General features: G+C 42.6%; 1 protein-coding gene across 1 annotated transcript in view; it reads left to right on the top strand.

Annotated features, from left to right (window-relative positions):
• The first annotated feature begins 439 nt into the window (after positions 1-439).
• LOC120061649 (dedicator of cytokinesis protein 3-like) overlaps positions 440-19,427 on the top strand; it is a 52,327-nt gene continuing 33,339 nt past the window's right edge. The window contains 7 exon segments of the mRNA XM_039011548.1: positions 440-449; positions 1,331-1,414; positions 1,592-1,632; positions 11,799-11,854; positions 13,898-13,994; positions 16,834-16,982; positions 17,929-18,013. Coding sequence (XP_038867476.1) covers positions 440-449; positions 1,331-1,414; positions 1,592-1,632; positions 11,799-11,854; positions 13,898-13,994; positions 16,834-16,982; positions 17,929-18,013 — 522 coding nt within the window.

Genomic DNA, 19,427 nt, shown 5'->3' with positions numbered 1-19,427 from the left:
CTGAGTTTGAAGGTAGGCCTTGAAATAGATCCACAGGTACACCTCCAATTGACTCAAATGATGTCAATTAGCCTATCAGAAGCTTCTAAAGCCATGACATAATTTTCTGGAATTTTCCAAGCTCTTTAAAGGCACAGTCAACTTAGTGTATGTAAACTTCTGACCCACTGGAATTGTGATACATTGAATTATAAGTGAAATAATCTGTCTGTAAACAATTGTTGGAAAAATTACTTGTGTCATGCACAAAGTAGATGTCCTAACCGACTTGCCAAAACTATAGTTTGTTAACAAAAAATTAGTGGAGTGGTTGAAAAACGAGTTTTAATGACTCCATCTTAAGTGTATGTAAACTTCTGACTTCAACTGTATATAGGGCAGGTAGTCAAGGAGGTGATTGAGTCCAGGTGAGTGTCATAATGTGCTGATGCGCATAACGATGGTGACAGGTGTGCCCATAACGAGCAGCTTGGTGACCCAGAGGCCGGAGAGGGAGCATATGTGACACCTTGTTTTCACTGTAACTTTTTGCAGTTACTGCAAACATGAACCCCCATTTTCTCCATAACACAACACAATGGAGGCAGAATATTTGTCCACATGAGAAAGCATGTATTTAATGTATAAATTTTTTAAATATTCAGCGAGCAGTACTCTGTATAATTTAAAGGGCATTGGTTGAATTTATGCTGCTGCAAGAACACATTGTAGGCACACAGTTCAATTCAGCATGGAAGATTTATGCAAATAAAAATATATGATGGAGGAGCTTTTACCCCTACTACTTAGCAGCAGAATGTGTGCTTTGTGTGTGGGGTCTATATTTGGAGACAGTGTAATTAACTTAACATTGCATTAAAATCAGGACTGTTTAATAATGAATTGCCTATTAAAATGCCTACACTCTTAAGGGAGGGGAGTCTGTTTACAGTTGGGTGAGCTGTGTTGTTTAGATGTTTGCACAAAACAGCTTATTAAAAAAGCTGTTATCACCGCTCAGCAACAAACCAAAACACATGACATTGATGGGGAGGGATGCACCTTGTGGAAAGTAACATAAGGACAAAGCCAAGGACAGGGTACTGTTTCTCATCCTCAGGCTGGGTACCTGTCTACCTGATGTTTACCTGATGTTTACGGGAAAGGGATATAGGGATGAACAGAGCTTTGTGTAATTTGAGCTTTGAGAAATCTCTTTTCACTGAAAAATAAACAATTGATCACAAAAAAAACAATGTCACAACTTTACCTTGACAACATGTTGGCTACAGCAGAAACGGAGATGACTTCATGAATGTAACATTGTTGACCCTTTACTTTCTCCTCTCAGTGATCTGCAACTTCCGGAGCTCAGTATGTCAGGCCCTGGTTCTGGAGATAGGAGAGACTGTGCAGATCCTGGAGAAGACTGAAGGTAAGAGCTGCTGAGTAACCCTTTATAGAGAATACTAGTGAGTAACATTGTAAAGTTTAACCACTTTACCTTAATCTAAAAACAGCACTTCAAGTTCAAAGTGTGTGTATGTGTATTAAGGGTAATAGTCAAAGTCCTTGTTCAGCTGGTTGATATGCATCTTTAATCTGTCTTTAGGCTGGTACAGAGGGTTTTCCACCAAGAAGCCTTCCATCAAGGTAAACATATCAATCAATCAATCAATCATATTCTCTTCATTTTGCAGAGGGGTCCTTTTAGACCAGGCAGCTATCAGACATCGTTTGTTTGAAGCTATTTATTTACAGCAACGTGCTTCCTAATGAAAACCTCCATACCAGCACAACAAGCTAAGAAAAGTAAGCATGTTTGGGTGCAGCAATTAGTATGTGTTGTTAGGTGCAATCAAGGATATTTTGTCTCTCTTTCCTCTATGCAGCAAAGAATACAATACACATTTAGATTTCTGGAGGCGTTGTATTGGACGAGTAGTGGTTAACGTACAATAAGAGTTACACAATTTATTTTCTCAGTTCACCACCTTACAGAGCCACCCACATATACTATTAATTTACTACAGAGCAAGGGCTCGATTTTTGTCTGGTGTTAGACGGTGCCAGTGTCAAATGCAGGTTAGTTTGAAATTTTGTCATGTAAAAACTGGCGCACGGACATTTTCCAGCCCTAACGCCAGGTTCGGCAATTTACCTGTCTTACAGTATATCAGTTCCTGAAAAACGGATATACTGTTCCTATATAGTGTATCCTTAAAAACATGATCAAAAGTGCTAATGTCAGGCAGCGCTGATGTGGATATTTAAGACCAACCAAAAGCTGGTTTTAGCGGTAACGCAGTTGGTTATGGCATGAATTTGGACAGCGGAAACACAGCCTATCCAACCGTGACGCACACTGCCCATGTGCGAGTAGTGCTTTTGGTGCCTGTATACTTCTTACTTAGAAACCCAATTCGTTTGATTTGATTAAAAAGCAAGCATAGCCTCCTCTTCTCAATGAAGGCTTTTTTTGTCTGCCCAATCCAATCGCGAAGTAGTCAAGACTGTCGATAAAGGAAGGGGTTGGCTCCTGAGACAGCTTGGAAATACATCTTAATCCCCAAAGCTTTATTAAAATATCAAATTTGAGAGGTGTAAAACAGTGAGCTGACATTCCCTTTTTATCTATGTATTGTAGGCAGGCCAACATTATTTTTGCCATGCAGGTCCCGTTTTGGACGTGCGTAAAACCCGCTCCATGATGTAGGCTACGTGTCTATGCCCATCATGAAACAAAAGATGAGAACCTCGGTGAATACCGGTGACCCTCAGTATTTAGAAGTTATCTGTAACCTGTCAAAATAGCTTGTTTTCTGTTTCATATGTTCAAAACCCAAGCCCTCCCTTAGACCTACTTTAACAAAGGCTGGTTCATCAGCAACGCGTGTCTTTTAGATCCTGGCGATTCTATGATATCATGAGATTTTACATACATTTCTTCTTGTTGTTGTCAATAAAAAACACAGCTTGTTTTTTGTTTAATTTTATTACAACCAAACTTATTAGAATGATTCACCTTCCTGATTTTATGGTGACAATGTCCGTGGCGCGCTTGCAATGCAACTCTTGGAGATGTGTGAATGCGATCTGATGTGTAAAATGGTTCCGATTATGTTCAGAAAACAGGCCTATTTGTGAGCAGTATAACGGGGAGTGGACGGGTATAACGGGGATTGGATCTTTGTCCAGCTACTGTGAAACGTTTGGATGTGTGTAAAACCCTCCATAGTCTGCGTTGTTTTAATGTTATATGCCCAAGGGGAGAAATTATGGTGCCTGTGAGTGAGACATAGCCTATTTAAAACAAGTTGTTTTGTTTAGAATTTTATTCGAATTATTCATTCTTTTTAGGCCTCATCAATAATTCATGTAATTTTGCTTATTGACAATGTTTGGCTGGTCCATGCTCAGCAATAATGCAATTTACAATAGGTCTAGGTGCCTCGTAAGGATCCGGAGAAGGCGAGTGGGAAAGCTGCCGTTACCGTCAATATCACTCGGCAACGTACAATCATTGGACAATAAATTAGACGAGGTACGATCACGAATATCCTACCAACAGGACATCAAAAACTGTAACATCTTATGTTTCACGGAATCGTGGCTGAATGATTACATGAATATTAAGCGAGCAGGATATATGCTGCACCGGCTAGATAGATCAGCACACAGACCGTGCATATTTGTAAACAACAGCTGGTGCACGGAATCTGAGGAAGTCTCTAGATTTTGCTCTCCTGAAGTAGAGTATCTTATGTTATGATAAACTGTAGACCACACTATTTGCCAAGAGAGATTTCATCTATACTTTTTGTGGCTGTTTACTTATCACCACAGACAGACGCTGGCACTAAGACCGCACTCAGTCAGCTGTATGAGGAAATAAGCAAACAGGAAACTGCTCACCCAGAGGCGGTGCTCCTAGTGGCCGGGGACTGTAATGCAGGGAAACTAAAATCAGTTTGACCTATTTTCTATCAACATGTTAAATGCACAAGCAGAGGGAAAACAATTCTAGATCACCTGTGCTCCACACACAGAGATGTGTGCAAAGCTCTCCCCTGCCCTCCATTTGGTAAATCTGACCACAATTCTCTACTACTGATTCCTGCTTACAAGCTAAAATTAAGGCAGGAAGCACTAATGACTCAGTCTATAAAAAAGTGGTCAGATGAAGCAGATGCTAAACTACAGGACTGTTTTGCTATCACAGACTGGAACATGTTCCGGGATTCTTCCGATTGCATTGAGGAGGACACCACATCACTCACTGGCTTTATCAATAAGTGCATCGAGGACGTCGTCCCCACAGTGACTGTACGTACATACCCCAAACAGAAGCCATGAATTACAGGCAACATTCGCACTGAGCTAAAGGGTAGAGCTGTAGCTTTCAAGGAGCGGGACTCTAACCCGGCAGCATAAGAAATCCTGCTATGCCCTCAGACGAACCATCAAACAGGCAAAGCGCCAATACAGGGCTAAGATTGAATCGTACTACACCGGCTCCGACGCTCGTCTTATGAGGCAGGGCTTGCAAACTATTACAGACTACAAAGGGAAGCACAGCCACGAGCTGCCCACTGACACGAGCCTACCAGAAGAGCTAAATCACTTCTATTCTCACTTCGAGGCAAGCAACACTGAGGCATGCATGAGAGCATCAGCTGTTTCGGATGACTGTGTGATCACGCTCTCTGTAGCCGACGTGAGTAAGACCTTTTAAACAGGTCAACATTCACAAGGCCGTGGGGCCAGACAGAATACCAGGACGTGTGCTCCGGGCATGTGCTGACCAACTGGCAGGTGTCTTCACTGACACTTTCAACATGTCCCTGATTGAGACTGTAATATCAACATGTTTCAAGCAGACCACCATAGTCCCTGTGCCCAAGAACACTAAGACAACCTGCCTAAATGACTACAGACCTGTCGCACTTACGTCCGTAGCCATGAAGTGCTTTGAAAGGCGCTGGTAATGGCTCACATCAACACCATTATCCAAGAAACCCTAGACCCGCTCCAATTTGCATACCACCCAAACAGATCCACAGTTGATGCAATCTCTATTGCACTCCACACTGCCCTTTCCCACCTGGACAAAAGGAACACCTACGTGAGAATGCTATTCATTGACTACAGCTCAGCGTTCAACACCATAGTACCCTCAAAGCTCATCACTAAGCTAAGGATCCTGGGACTAAACACCTCCCTCTGCAACTGGATCCTGGACTTCCTGACGGGCCAACCCCAGGTGGTGAGGGTAGGTAGCAACACATCTGCCACACTGATCCGAAACACGGGGGGTCCCTCGGGGTGCATGCTCAGTCCCCTCCTGTACTCCCTGTTCACCCATGACTGCGTGGCCAGGTACAACTCCAACACCATCATTAAGTTTGCAGACGACACAACAGTGGTAGGCCTGATCACCGACAACAACGAGACAGCCATAGGGAGAAGGTCAGAGACCTGGCCGGGTGGTGCCAGAATAACAACCTATCCCTCAACGTAACCAAATCTAAGGAGATGATTGTGGACAACAGGAAAAGGAGCATCGAGCACGCCCCCATTCTCATTGACGGAGCTGTAGTGGAGCAGGTTGAGAGCCTCAAGTTCTTTGGTGTCCACATCACCAACAACCTAGAATGGTCCAAACACACCAAGACAGTCATAAAGAGGGCATGACAAAGCATATTCCCCCTCAGGAAACTAAAAAGATTTGGCATGGATCCTCAGATCCACAAAGGATTCTACATCTGCAACATCGAGAGCATCCTGACTGGTTGCATCACTGCCTGGTACGGCAACTGCTCGGCCTCCGACCACAAGGCACTACAGAGGCTAGTGCGTTCGGCCCAGTACATCACTGGGGCTAAGCTGCCTGCCATCCAGGACCTCTACACCAGGCGGTGTCAGAGGAAGGCCCTAAAAATTGTCAAAGACCCCACCCACCCCAGTCATGGACTGTTCTCTCTACTACCGCATGGCAAGTGGTACCGGAGCGCCAAGTCTAGGACCAAAAGGCTTCTCAACAGATTTTACCCCCAAGCCATAAGACTCCTGAACAGGTAATCAAATGGCTACCCGGACAATTTGCATTGACCCCCCCCCCCCCCCAACCCCTCTTTACACCGCTGCTACTCTGTTTACCATTTATGCATAGTCACTTTAACTATACATTCATGTACATACTACCTCAATTAGCCCGACTAACCGGTGGCCCCGCACATTGGCTACTCGGACTATCTGCATTGTGTCCCACCACCCGACAACCCCTCTTTTACGCTACTGCTACTCTCTGTTTTGTAACGGCAGCCTTCCTCCTCTTCGTCTGAAGAGGAGGTGTAGCAGGGATCGGACCAAGACGCAGCGTAGTTCGTGCTCAACATGTTTAATGACAGACGATAAACGTGAACACTATACAAATACAAAAATAACAAACGTGGCAAAACGAAACAGTCCTATCTGGTGCAGAGAAACACAAAGACAGGAAACCATCACCCACAAATCCCAACACAAAACAGGCTACCTTAATATGGTTCCCAATCAGAGACAATGACAAACACCTTCCTCTGATTGAGAACCACATCAGGCCAATTGACAATCCCCACATAGAAACACAAAACATAGAATGCCCACCCAGCTCACGTCCTGACCAACACTAAAACAAGGAAAACACACAAGAACTATGGTCAGAACGTGACATGTTTACCATATATGCATAGTCACTTTAACCATACCTACATGTACAGTTGAAGTCAGAAGTTTGCATACACCTTAGCCAAATACATTTTAAAATCAGTTTTCACAATTCCTGACATTTAATCCTAGTAAAAATTCCCTGTCTTAGGTCAGTTAGGATCACCACTTTATTTTAAGAATGTAAAATGTCAGAATAATAGTAGAGAGAATGATTTATTTCAGCTTTTATTTGTTTCATCACATTCCCAGTGGGTCAGAAGTTTACATACACTCAATTAGTATTTGGTAGCATTGCCTTTAAATTGTTTAACTTGGGTCAAATGTTTTGGGTAGCCTCTCACAAGCTTCCCACAATAAGTTGGGTGAATTTTGGCCCATTCCTCCTGACAGAGCTGGTGTAACTGAGTCAGGTTTGTAGGCCTCCTTGCTCGCACAAGCTTTTTCAGTTCTGCCCACAAATTGTCTATAGGATTGAGGTCAGGTGTAACGATCGTCTTCGGGAGAAAGAGAGGAGGACCAAAGGGCAGCGTGGCAAGTGTTCATGGTGATGTTTTTAATTAAACTCAGAACACTAAACAAAACAATAAACGATGTGAACAAACGAAACAGTACCGTGTGGCGACAAACACTGACACGGAAGATAAACACCCACAAACCAAAAGACAAAACAGGCTACCTAAATATGGTTCCCAATCAGGGACAACGATTGACAGCTGCCTCTGATTGAGAACCATATCAGGCCAAACACAGAAATACAACACAGAAACAAAACATAGATTACCCACCCAACTCACGCCCTGACCACACTAAAACAAAGTAAATACAAAAGAACTATGGTCAGAACGTGACATCAGGGCTTTGTGATGGCCACTCCAATACCTTGACTTTGTTGTCCTTAAGCTATTTTGCCACAACTTTGGAAGTATGCTTGGGGTCATTGTCCATTTGGAAGACCCATTTGCGACCAAGCTTTAACTTCCTGACTGATGTCTTGAGATGTTGCTTCAATATATCCACATAATTTTCCTACCTCATGATGCCATCTATTTTGTGAAGTGCACCAGTCCCTCCTGCAGCAAAGCACCCCCACAACATGATGCTGCCATCCCTGTGCTTCATGGTTGGGATGGTGTTCTTCGGCTTGCAAGCCTCCCCTTTTTCCTTCAAACATAACGATGGTCATTATGGCCAAACAGTTCTATTTTTGTTTCATCAGACCAGAGGACATTTCTCCAAAAAGTATGATCTTTGCCCCCATGTGCAGTTCCAAACCGTAGTCTGGCTTTTATATGGCGGTTTTGGAGCAGTGCCTTCTTCCTTGCTGAGCAGCCTTTCAGGTTATGTCGATATAGGACTCGTTTTACTGTGGATATAGATACTTTTGTACCTGTTTCCCCTAGCATCTTCACAAGGTCCTTTGCTGTTGTTCTGGGATTGATTTGCACTTTTCGCAAGAAAGTACGTTAATCTCGAGGAGACAGAACGTATTTCCTTCCTGAGCGGTATGACGGCTGCGTGATCCCATGGTGTTTATATTTGCGTACTATTGTTTGTACACATGAACGTGGTACCTTCAGGTGTTTGGAAATTGCTACCAAGGAAGTACCAGACCCTTTTTTTTCTGATGTCTTGGCTGATTTCTTTTGATTTTCCCATGATGTCAAGCAAAGAGGAACTGAGTTTGAAGGTAGGCCTTGAAATACATCCACAGGTACACCTTCAATTGACTCAAATGATGTCAATTAGCCTAATCAGAAGCTTCTGAAGCCATGACATAATTTTCCAAGCTGTTTAAAGGCACAGTCAACTTAGTGTATGTACATTTCTGACCCACTGGAATTGTGATACAGTGAAATAATCTGTCTGTAAACAATTGTTGGATAAATTACTTGTGTCATGCACAATGTAAATGTCCTAACCGACTTGCCAAAACTATAGTCTGTTAGCAAGAAATTTGTGGAGTGGTTGAAAAACAAGTTTTAATGACTCCAACTCCAAAGTGTATGTAAACTTCCGACTTCAACTGTACATACTACCTCAATCAGCCCGACTAACCGGTGCCGGTAAATAGCCTCGCTACTGTTATAGCCTCGCTACTATATATAGCCTCGCTTCTGTTATTATTCACTGTCTTTTTACTGTTGTTTTTTATTTCTTTAGTTATCTATTGTTCACCAAATACCTATTTTTTACTTAAAATTGTACTGTTGGTTAGGGCTTGTAAGTAAGCATTTCACTGTAAGGTGCATGTGACAAATTAACTTTGATTTGATTTAGCCCCTGTATCAGTGTGAATGCCATGTGATTCCTTAGAACAAATGGGTTCAAGTTAACATATTTAGCAAAGATAGGTCTACATTTTGTTATTTTCGTTTCTGTAAGCCATTTAAGAAACTATAAACTAACATCTGAAATGGAGTTAATTCCAAGGCAATACATTAAAAAGTACCATAAAATACACAACTTGAAGCAACCACATATTTCGCCATGGAGGACGTTCAGATTGGCCAGCGAGGAGCCAAGCCTCGACACACCCACAACCCAGCCCTTTTGCGTCAACGCCATCAAGTGCGCGGGTAATTGTGATAGTGAAAATAGCAAAACTATTTCTGACACACCCCGCTACCGCCTGCACTTAGATTTACCATTGCATTAGGTTTTGTTAAAATACAGCCACACGTGTTTTACCGCTCATACAAAGAGGCCTATATTGTGGCATCAAGTGTACTTTTCACCATTCATCTCTCTTCCAATGAGATGAGTATAGGGTTGTTAAATTCCTGGAATTTAAATTTCCTGGTTTTCCCCGAAATCCCAGTTGGATGGTTCCCTGAATCGGGATGGAATATGCATGAAATCCGGAGTCCTCTAACCAAGATTTCTGGAAAACCAGGGAATTTATTGAAAATTCCAAGAATTTTGCCACCCTACATGAGTGTAAGAGGAGAGTATGTTGGAGCATCTAAGATAAAAGCCTGCAGCAGTTTGTGTTTAGCTGGGAGATGAGTTAGAGGGGAGGAGGATGTGGTCTGAACCAGCAAGTATCTCCTGCCATCCCATCCAGAGAGCCTGCTCAGCTGTTGTTCTGACATGCAGCTCCATGTAAATTGGCACACTTCTCCTCCAGATTGAGCTCGATTAACACAAGGCCTAGATAGGTACAGTAAAAAGAAAATACCCTTACAGCTGCTAAAATGATCCTATATTTTAATAGCAATGTTTTGATTACTAAGTGTCTCTTTGTCAGGCTGACCACATTACTTTCGAAATCAAAGAGCATTCAAACATTGTGCAGGTATTCATCTTATTTTTTCTATGGTATCATTACATTTTACATTAACATTTTAGTCATTTAGCACAGTAGTTCCCAACCGGGGGTACAAGGACCCCTGGGTGTACTTCGCCTATCCACAGGAGGTACAGTACTTAAGAAGACTCTTGAGACCATAGACCTACTGGTAAAATGCACAGGAGGGGGTACTTCAGGAGTACGCCAGTCAGAGCAAAATTCAGTTTGTGCTACAGTAACCAAAAAATGCTGGAATCCACTGATTTAGTAGACACTCTCATCCAGAATGACTTACTGTTAGTGCATTCATCTTAAGATAGCTAGGTGAGACAACCACATATCACAGTTGTAGTAATACATATCACAGTTGTAGTAATACATGCAAAAAAACATGTACTAAATCAGCAAAGTCAGTGCTAGTAGGAAAAGTCAAGTGCAAGTTTATTTGTTATTTTTTGGGGGTAGGGATAAGACTGAGATTTCTTATTTAAGATACTCGTTGAAGAGGTAGGGTTTCAGACATTTTCAGAAGATGGGTAGGGACTTTGTTCCCCTAGCATCAGGGGGAAGCTGTTTCCACCAATGGGGTGCCAGGACAGAGAAGAGCTTTGACTGGGCTGAGTGGGAGCTGACCTATGGTTGGGGTGGGACAGCCAAGAGACCAAAGGTGGTACTATACCTGCCTGCAGCTGTGGAAGTTTATTGGATGTGTGTACCTTGCGTACACTATGTTTGAACTAAATATGTACAGTACCTCCAAGCAATGCACCACCTTGGTTGCTGCCAATGATCAATATTCTGCACTGCAGTAAATTATTATTAAATATTACTGACACATCCTCTTCCGATCCAATCGATTGTTTAGTAAACCATGTCTATTACCGTACCCCTTCCTCCGGCTTCATATTCCAACTCAAAATGTCTGACATCTGATACCAGTCACTCAGTCAGTATCTTAATAAGCTGGGAAACCAGTGATGCCTTAGCCTGGCCCCGGTCCCCGATCTGTATGTGGTTTACTCGTCTACAATGTCATGACAGTGCTGGACAGAGGGATAAAGCACTAACCTACAGATCTGGGACCAGGCTACAGATACCTCTTTTGTCTCATCATTCTTTGAAACTGACCTGAAGTCAAAGGTCAGTAAGATTTAGAGTTATGTCAGATAACATACTGTTCCAGAAAGACACACAAAAACTTCTCACAATCCTGGCAGATCTCTCAAGGTCTTATGTGATGCTAATGCCCGTCCTGCTTTCACTACTTTCATGAGCTATTTACAGTTCCCCACCAACATGCCTCCATTTTGTTATGTACTCTTCCTCCCACGCTCCCTCGCTCATACTCTCCCTGAGCTGCCACAATCAGCTGTGCTCACTGTGGCCAATTTATCACATCTGTCAGATTATAGCAAAAAGAGGAACTGCACGGGGGGCAGTTTGCACTGTTCTGTCGTCCCCAGCTCAGCTACAATTGGGCTGGCACTTCTGCATATGCAGCTTGTGTGTGTGTCTGGGTTTGTGTGTGTGCATGCGTGCTAGTGTATGTGTGTATGTCAGAGAGAGTTAGAGCAGTATTAAAATAGCCACAATCTAAGAGTAGCTTGTTGCTACAGTAGTCTGTCTCTGTCAACACAGCTCTATTCCTCTAACAACTGCTCCACATTACAGTTGACCAAAGCATAACAAGTACAACATAGGACACACATGCAACATGTGGGACATACTGTTTACATGCATGTAGACCACAGGACTATGGTCTTCAGTTGCAGGACCTTGCTACTCTCTTTTTAACACTTCTGCCCTATCCATCCAGCAGGGTATATTCCCAGCCAGTTATGTCCACCTGAAGAAATCCACAGTCAGCAACAGAGGGTGAGTCTCTTCCTGTTAAGTCATAAGACCACTGTGATAGATGAGATAAGTGGAACAGGAGCATTGGTTCATGGAAGTCAAAGGAAGCGTTGTCTTTCCCACAACATACTGTCGTGCTGCCATTGGGTCAGATTCAATGATGGGTGGTGTGTGCATGTCTTGCCCATTTCTGTTGCCTAATTTCCCTCATCACTGATCTGTGAGGATCTATACTTAAACAGCATTAGTTCTGCTTTGCCAGCGAAGCATGCCAGCACACACACACACACACACACACACACACACACACACACACACACACACACACACACACACACACACACACACACACACACACACACACACACACACCCTCCAATGGACACACAAGACAGTAGTGGTCATCAGAGCTGTTCAAGGCACAAAAGCTGTTCATGGCAGTGGAAGCAGAGAGCAGGCAGAGCAAAGACAGGCAGGCAGGCAGCTATTTATCAGCTAGTGTTGATGGAGATTAGGATAGGATCAGTGACTTTACAGTGTGGACTGGGAGGATATTTCACAGTGTGGACAGGGAGGATACTTCACAGTGTGGAATGGGAGGATACTTCACAGTGTGGAATGGGAGGATACTTCACAGTGTGGAATGGGAGGATACTTCACAGTGTGGAATGGGAGGATACTTCACAGTGTGGAATGGGAGGATACTTCACAGTGTGGAATGGGAGGATACTTCACAGTGTGGAATGGGAGGATACTTCACAGTGTGGACTGGGAGGATACTTTACAGTCTGGAATGGGAGGATACTTCACAGTGTTACACCAACGCCCTCCAGTGCCGCTATAGCACATAGGACCTAGTCAGAGAGCTCTCGTTTGCTTTTAAAACAATTACATTTTAACATTTAAATTCACATTTCTGTCATTTAGCAGACACTCTTATCCAGAGCAATTAGGGTTTAGTACCTTGCTCAAGGGAACATCGACAGATTTTTCATCTAGTTGACTAGGGGATTCGAACTAGCGACCTTTCAGTTACTTGCCTAACGCTCTTAACCGCTAGGCTACCTGACGCCCAATCATCAATTAACGGTGCAGAAGTTGGTATTGTGACACTTCCCCGCTCAGAGTTGCACTTGAGATATGTGCATTGCTGTTCAGTGTGGTTAATGATATGAAACACCTACAGATGTAGGAACTTAATTTGATCACTCTTTTGTTGCTGAGAACTTTCCTACACAGCATGAAATTGGAACTTGTAGTGTATTCAAGGTTTAAGAAGGCTTCTAAAGTTTGTAATTTCCACTTTAAAATGTCAGACTTGATTTGCCCTAAAGAACAATTTATCAACCCCTACAAATAATGTCCATGAATTAGAAACCACATAATAATTCACATTTCATGTTGCTGCAAGATTATTTTCCTACTGTGGAAAACTGGCTCAAATTAACATCATACATCTGTACGGTTTCTCCTCAGTTCTCCCAAAGCATCACATCTATGCTGGAGATATAGAGTATCATTCTAACTTGTTATGTAATGGATGGACTGTCTTATGATTTTAACTAGACCCATTTTATAAAGAACAAAATGTAAAAGGTAGGCCATGCATAGTTGTACATTATGGAATACAAAACCACAGTGCAGAGAACCACATCTCACAACAACCTGGTGTCTTCTCTCTTTGTCTTGCTGAAGGTCTTTCTCTTGTCTTACATGTAGTCTCATGGTTGGCACTCTGAACAATAAATGTCTATTGTGTTTTTGCTCTAATGATCCATTGTAATCCTCATTTCACAAAGTGAAAAGCTCATTACTGTGTAATGTTTTATTATTTTGAATCATGAGTTATGTCATTACAGTGTCAGCTCAGGGCAGTGATCTAAATGTCTGTGTATGTGTGAGTGAGTGTGTGCATACATGCTTGAATGTGTGTATGTATCCATGTGTGTTTGTGCGTGCGTTCAATCATTTGTGTTTTTGTTTCTCTATTTGTTTCCATCTCTGTCAAATCTGAATGTTTCTGAGTGTCTGACTCTGTTTCTATAACTGTGTGTCTCACCCTAGGGTGTGTGAGACGGTGGTGCCTCTGGAAGACCCTATCATCACTGAGACCACCTCCACCCTGCAGGAATGGGGCGTGCTGTGGAAGCAACTCTACGTGGTGAGTACCGTTTCACCTCTCACTGCGAGACCTCTGTCTAGTGGCGAGGAAACACTGGGTCCGTTTAGATGCAATATGCAGGGTTAGAAGATCATCAGAAAGGGAACAAGAAAAGAGCTGCATCCATCCTTGCATTACATACACAGCTCAAGGGATTTGATGAGAGACATTTTTAGCTACAGTATGCAGTTTTCATCCACCTCATTCAATACCTGAAAAACCCATGTCTATTTACAAGATACTGTGGGATAGTAAGAAACAATTGGGGTTGAACACACTGTACTGCAAATACAGCCCCTTCCCATGAATCCCCATAACATGTCCTAAAGGCTGTCACTCCACTCTGTCTTCATATTACTGTAAAACCAAAAATAGTCATTGGCCATAAATAATGTCCTAGATAGCTAGCTGTCATAGGCAATTTCACTATATGTCACTCTGCTCTTACCACAGCTCTTTGTCTAGCCTCGTCCCAGATCTCTATGTGCAGTAGCCAACTCCTCTATCATTGGCATGCCATTCATACCAATGATAGTCAGAGGAGATAGCTAAAGCCCACACAGATCTGGCCCAGGCTAATGTTTACCTGTCATGGTCTATTATAACATCAACTTAAAACCCAATACAGTTCTGTAGATTCAGCCAGCATCCTCATCCTCCTCTCACTTTATAAATGTTCCATGAGACCTAAATAAACCCTTATCATGCTAAGTGTAGAGGGGGCAGGAGGATGTAGCTACTGAATGTAGCTGCAGCTTGAGCTGAGAGGAGGGAGATGTTGTCGAGCTGGCAGCGTGTTTTTACGTAACCTCTCACTGAGGACTGCTCATGCTCAGAGGAGCCAAGGAGCCTGGGGCAGGACTGTGGTGATGTAACTTCCTGTCAAGCACGACTAATACAAACCATTGATTTAACACTGCACTCATTCTGCCCCCTGTTTGGTAGCCAGTGTAGCCAGTCACCACCACGGTTACCATCCATAAAAAGCAGGATGTATCATTGGCTAGATGTTGACACGTTTATTAGATTTTTCCTTGAATGTTTTGCCCTCGAGGCATTTTGCTGCCAATTAGAATTCATAGTGGTACTTCAGGGAGCGATGGCTTGAGCATTAATGTGTATCTGTTGTAATGTACATAATTAGGCCTTACAGAACAGCCGTCCGAGATGCCTCATCAACTCTGACTAAAATCTTTGTTTTCCTACAGCCATGAGCAGTTTGAGAACATGGAATGTTTACCCTCATTAAATGTACATGAACGTTGTGGATGCGCTTAATCTTTGCACTTATTTAAACAAACCTGGGAAGTAGTGTGCGCTGCTCAATTAAAAGTGATGTCCTTGGTCATGGAGAAAAGTTTGTTTCCATGAAGCTGTGGCTGATGAAACCCTGTATCACCTGTAGGTCAGCTGAGTAGGACTTAAAAAATATTATTTTCCTAATTAATTATGTTTGAACTCATATGGTAACTAGGTAGCCTCCAATGGAATTCATATGGTAACTAGTTAGCCTCCAGTGGAACTCGTATGGTAACTAGTTAGCCTCCAGTGGAACTCGTATGGTAACTAGTTAGCCTCCAGTGGAACTCGTATGGTAACTAGTTAGCCTCCAGTGGAACTCGTATGGTAACTAGGTAGCCTCCAGTGGAACTCGTATGGTAACTAGGTAGCCTCCAATGGAACTCGTATGGTAACTAGGTAGCCTCCAATGGAACTCGTATGGTAACTAGTTAGCCTCCAATGGAACTCGTATGGTAACAAGGTAACCTCCAATGGAACTCGTATGGTAACTAGGTAGCCTCCAATGGAACTCGTATGGTAACTAGGTAGCCTCCAATGGAACTCGTATGGTAACTAGGTAGCCTCCAATGGAACTCGTATGGTAACTAGGTAGCCTCCAATGGAACTCGTATGGTAACTAGGTAGCCTCCAATGGAACTCGTATGGTAACTAGGTAGCCTCCAATGGAACTCGTATGGTAACTAGGTAGCCTCCAGTGGAACTTGTATGGTAACTAGGTAGCCTCCAGTGGAACTCGAATGGTAACTAGGTAGCCTCCAATGGAACTCGTATGTTAACTAGGTAGCCTCCAATGGAACTCGTATGGTAACTAGGTAGCCTCCAATGGAACTTGTATGGTAACTAGGCCGCCGCCAGTGGAATTCATATGGTAACTAGGTAGACTCCAGTAGAACTCATATGGTAACTAGGCAGCCTCCAGTGGAACTCATATGGTAACTAAGTTGCCTCCAGTAGAACTCATATGGTAACTAGGTAGCCTAGTAGGACTTTAAAAAAAAAATCTTCTTAATTAATTATACTAGTATTTTAGCTCTATCATATGGTATCATATGTAACCTCTAGTAGAAAAGAAAGATCCTTGTTGGTTGTTTATAACAGAGAAATAGGCTTCACTGAACCATTTTCCTCAATAGTTGCATAATTCCGGCATAATTATTTCATGACACAGCCATGTCACAGTGTGTTTTATTAACACTCATTACACTTTCATAACCCTGACCTTCTACTCTCAGGAGGAACACCTGCACTCTGACAGTAGCTAGTTGGTTAGCTGTGTGTTTCATAATGGAAGTATATTTAAAACCAGGGATCGAATCATGAGGCTGCCTGGAGCTGGAGGTACTGGGTTCTCCCATAGCAGACCAGGGAACTCTCATCAACATAGAGGTACTAACATGGAAACGTCATTGTTCAGACCAATATACAGTAGGCATACTATAGTGTGAGAGTCTCCAAGACTCAATGTGTATTGAACCATGTAATGTCATATGCAATGTTCTATGTTTTGATCATATTGTTGTGTATGTGATCCACACAGAAGCACAAGGTGGACCTGTTCCACAAACTGCGTCATGTGATGAATGAGCTCATCGACCTGCGCCGGCAGCTCATCCAGGGTCACCTGGCCCAAGACCAGACCAGAGAGATCAAACGCCACATCACTGTGCGCCTGGACTGGGGCAACGAGTGAGTTATTGTACTGTATCGCATAGGCAAGAGACCATATTGAGTGTGACCGCGTGTGTGTGTATAACACTGTATCATGTTACAGTATATAATGTAGATGTAATGTAATGACACAGTCATTTAGCAGATGCGTCTATCCAAAGAGACTTCTAGTACCTATCATAGTACTTATGCAGTACTCTATAGTTGGCCCCAAGGGGAATGAATTGATCCCAGGTCCTTGGTGTTGCCAGCAACATGCTCTAACCATCCGACGGGTGCTCCTATGTTGTGCTCCTATCTTTTTAAAGTTTGGAGCACCAGTGCTACCAACGAAAATTGTAATTTAGAGCCCTGGACATGATGCTGTGCTGTTGATGAGAACATTGTCAACATCAGATATAAATTCCTGCTGTGCCCATAGAAGAGGAAGCAATGTGAATGATATTGTGGTTACTGAATGATGTAAAGTGAGCTATCCTTACTGATTGATCCTACGTTATCAACTAGATTAGTAGCCACCTGTAGAGAGAGCTCTCTGGGCTCCGTCCTCATCATCCAAGGAAGAGCTTAAAATGAAAAGGCCATCTGTTGGGTCAACTTGAACTTTTCCCTTAATCTTAGTTAAATGGATTTGGGTGAACTTTAGATACTTAAAAAATATGTATATTTAGCTAAACTGCATACAACATAAAAACACTGTTTAGTTGGGAAGTTGTATGAATGTTAACGTGCTGCCAATGAGCTAATTAGTTGTTCAGACAGTGCTTATTAATGAGGGTATTCTTTCGATGAGGAAATGCTTTTTGAAATAATGTTTTTGAATGTCAGTTGTGTTTTCTTGGATGGTTAATGTTATGATTTGTGGACTCCCCGTCTCTCTCTCTCTCGCGCTCTCTCGCTCTCTCGCTCTCTCGCTCTCTCTCTCTCTCTCTCTCTCTCTCTCTCTCTCTCTCTCTCTCAATAGGCACCTTGGCTTGGACCTTGTTCCTAGAAAGGAGTTTGAAATGGTGGATCCGGATCATATCAGTGTATCTGAACTCTACAAATTGGTACTGTGAACATATGAAACTTTATCTGTAATTGGTGCATTCTGTACATGGCCATATTATGTGGGTGTTATGTGTGAATGCAAATGTATTACACATCGTTACCTCTGTCAACCCCCTGGCCATTATCGTTACCTTTGTCAACCCCCTGGCCATTATCGTTATCTCTGTCAACTCCCTGGCCATTATCGTTATCTCTGTCAACCACCTGGCCATTATCGTTAACTCTGTCACCCCCTGGCCATTATCATTAACTCTGTCACCCCCTGGCCATTATCGTTAACTCTGTCACCCCCTGGCCATTATCGTTAACTCTGTCACCCCCTGGCCATTGAGAAAACAGTGATCCTCAAGATGCAGGTCATGAATCTTGTTCTAGAGGCAGCTCTGGTCACTAGCTGGCACAGCCACAAAGTCATCAATGATTACTATTTTTTTTAAACCTAACCCTAACCACACTGTTAACCTTAATGCCTAACCCTAACCTTAAATTAAGACCAAAAAGCAAGTTTTTTTTCTTTCATGAATTTTTACAATACAGTAATCCCTCGTTTATCGCGGGGGTTACGTTCCGAAAATGACCCGCGATAAGTGAAATCCGCGAAATAGAATTTTTTTTTTTTTTTACAATTAGCAACTATTACATGTATACAAATACAGTGACTCACGTGTAGGCCGTTTCGTCGACATTATGGGTTTAGGAGATGTTCGAAATTACAAGATAATTTGGCCAACTTAATGTAAATTTGCCAAGCTGTTTTATGTACGTACACATAACTGCACGAGACGACAAAATGATAGCACAATTCGTAGCATGTTTTGATACAAGAAGCGGGAGTGAGTTTTTAGCGAATCAGAATGCAGAGCACAATGCACCAAAAAAAAAAAAAAAATGCATTATGAAAATCCGCGAAATAGCGAATCCGCGATAAGTGAACCGCGAAGTGGCGAGGGATCACTGTATTGCCAATTTTGTCTTTGCAGCTCAGTTCTGCCTCCAGGACAAGACTCATCCCAATAAAAGTCAACCTGCCCTCAAGATGTGCATTTACTATGCATATACATGCATAGTGTTCTTCCACAGATATTATACATGCATAGTGTACTTCCACAGATATTATACATGCAAAGTGTACTTCCACAGATATGACTCTTGTGTGCGATAGTATTCTAATAGAAGTGTGTGGGTGTTAATTCTTTATTTGTATGGTACACTGACACAGAGAGTGTTTATGCAAATTAATGTTGGATTCTGTTTGCGTGTTTGTGTGTGCATGTACGTGTGCGTGTGAGTGTGTGTGTGCATATGCCTGTGTGCTATATGATTTTGTGTGTGTCTGCCTTCTTATGAACGTGTAAATGTGTGTGTGTGTGTCTTGTATGCATTTTCTGAGTGAGGGTGTTTTGGAGTGCATGT

Source organism: Salvelinus namaycush, chromosome 16 (assembly GCF_016432855.1).
Source record: "Salvelinus namaycush isolate Seneca chromosome 16, SaNama_1.0, whole genome shotgun sequence".
Taxonomy (NCBI): domain Eukaryota; kingdom Metazoa; phylum Chordata; class Actinopteri; order Salmoniformes; family Salmonidae; genus Salvelinus; species Salvelinus namaycush.
This window is presented reverse-complemented; position numbering and strand designations above follow the sequence as displayed.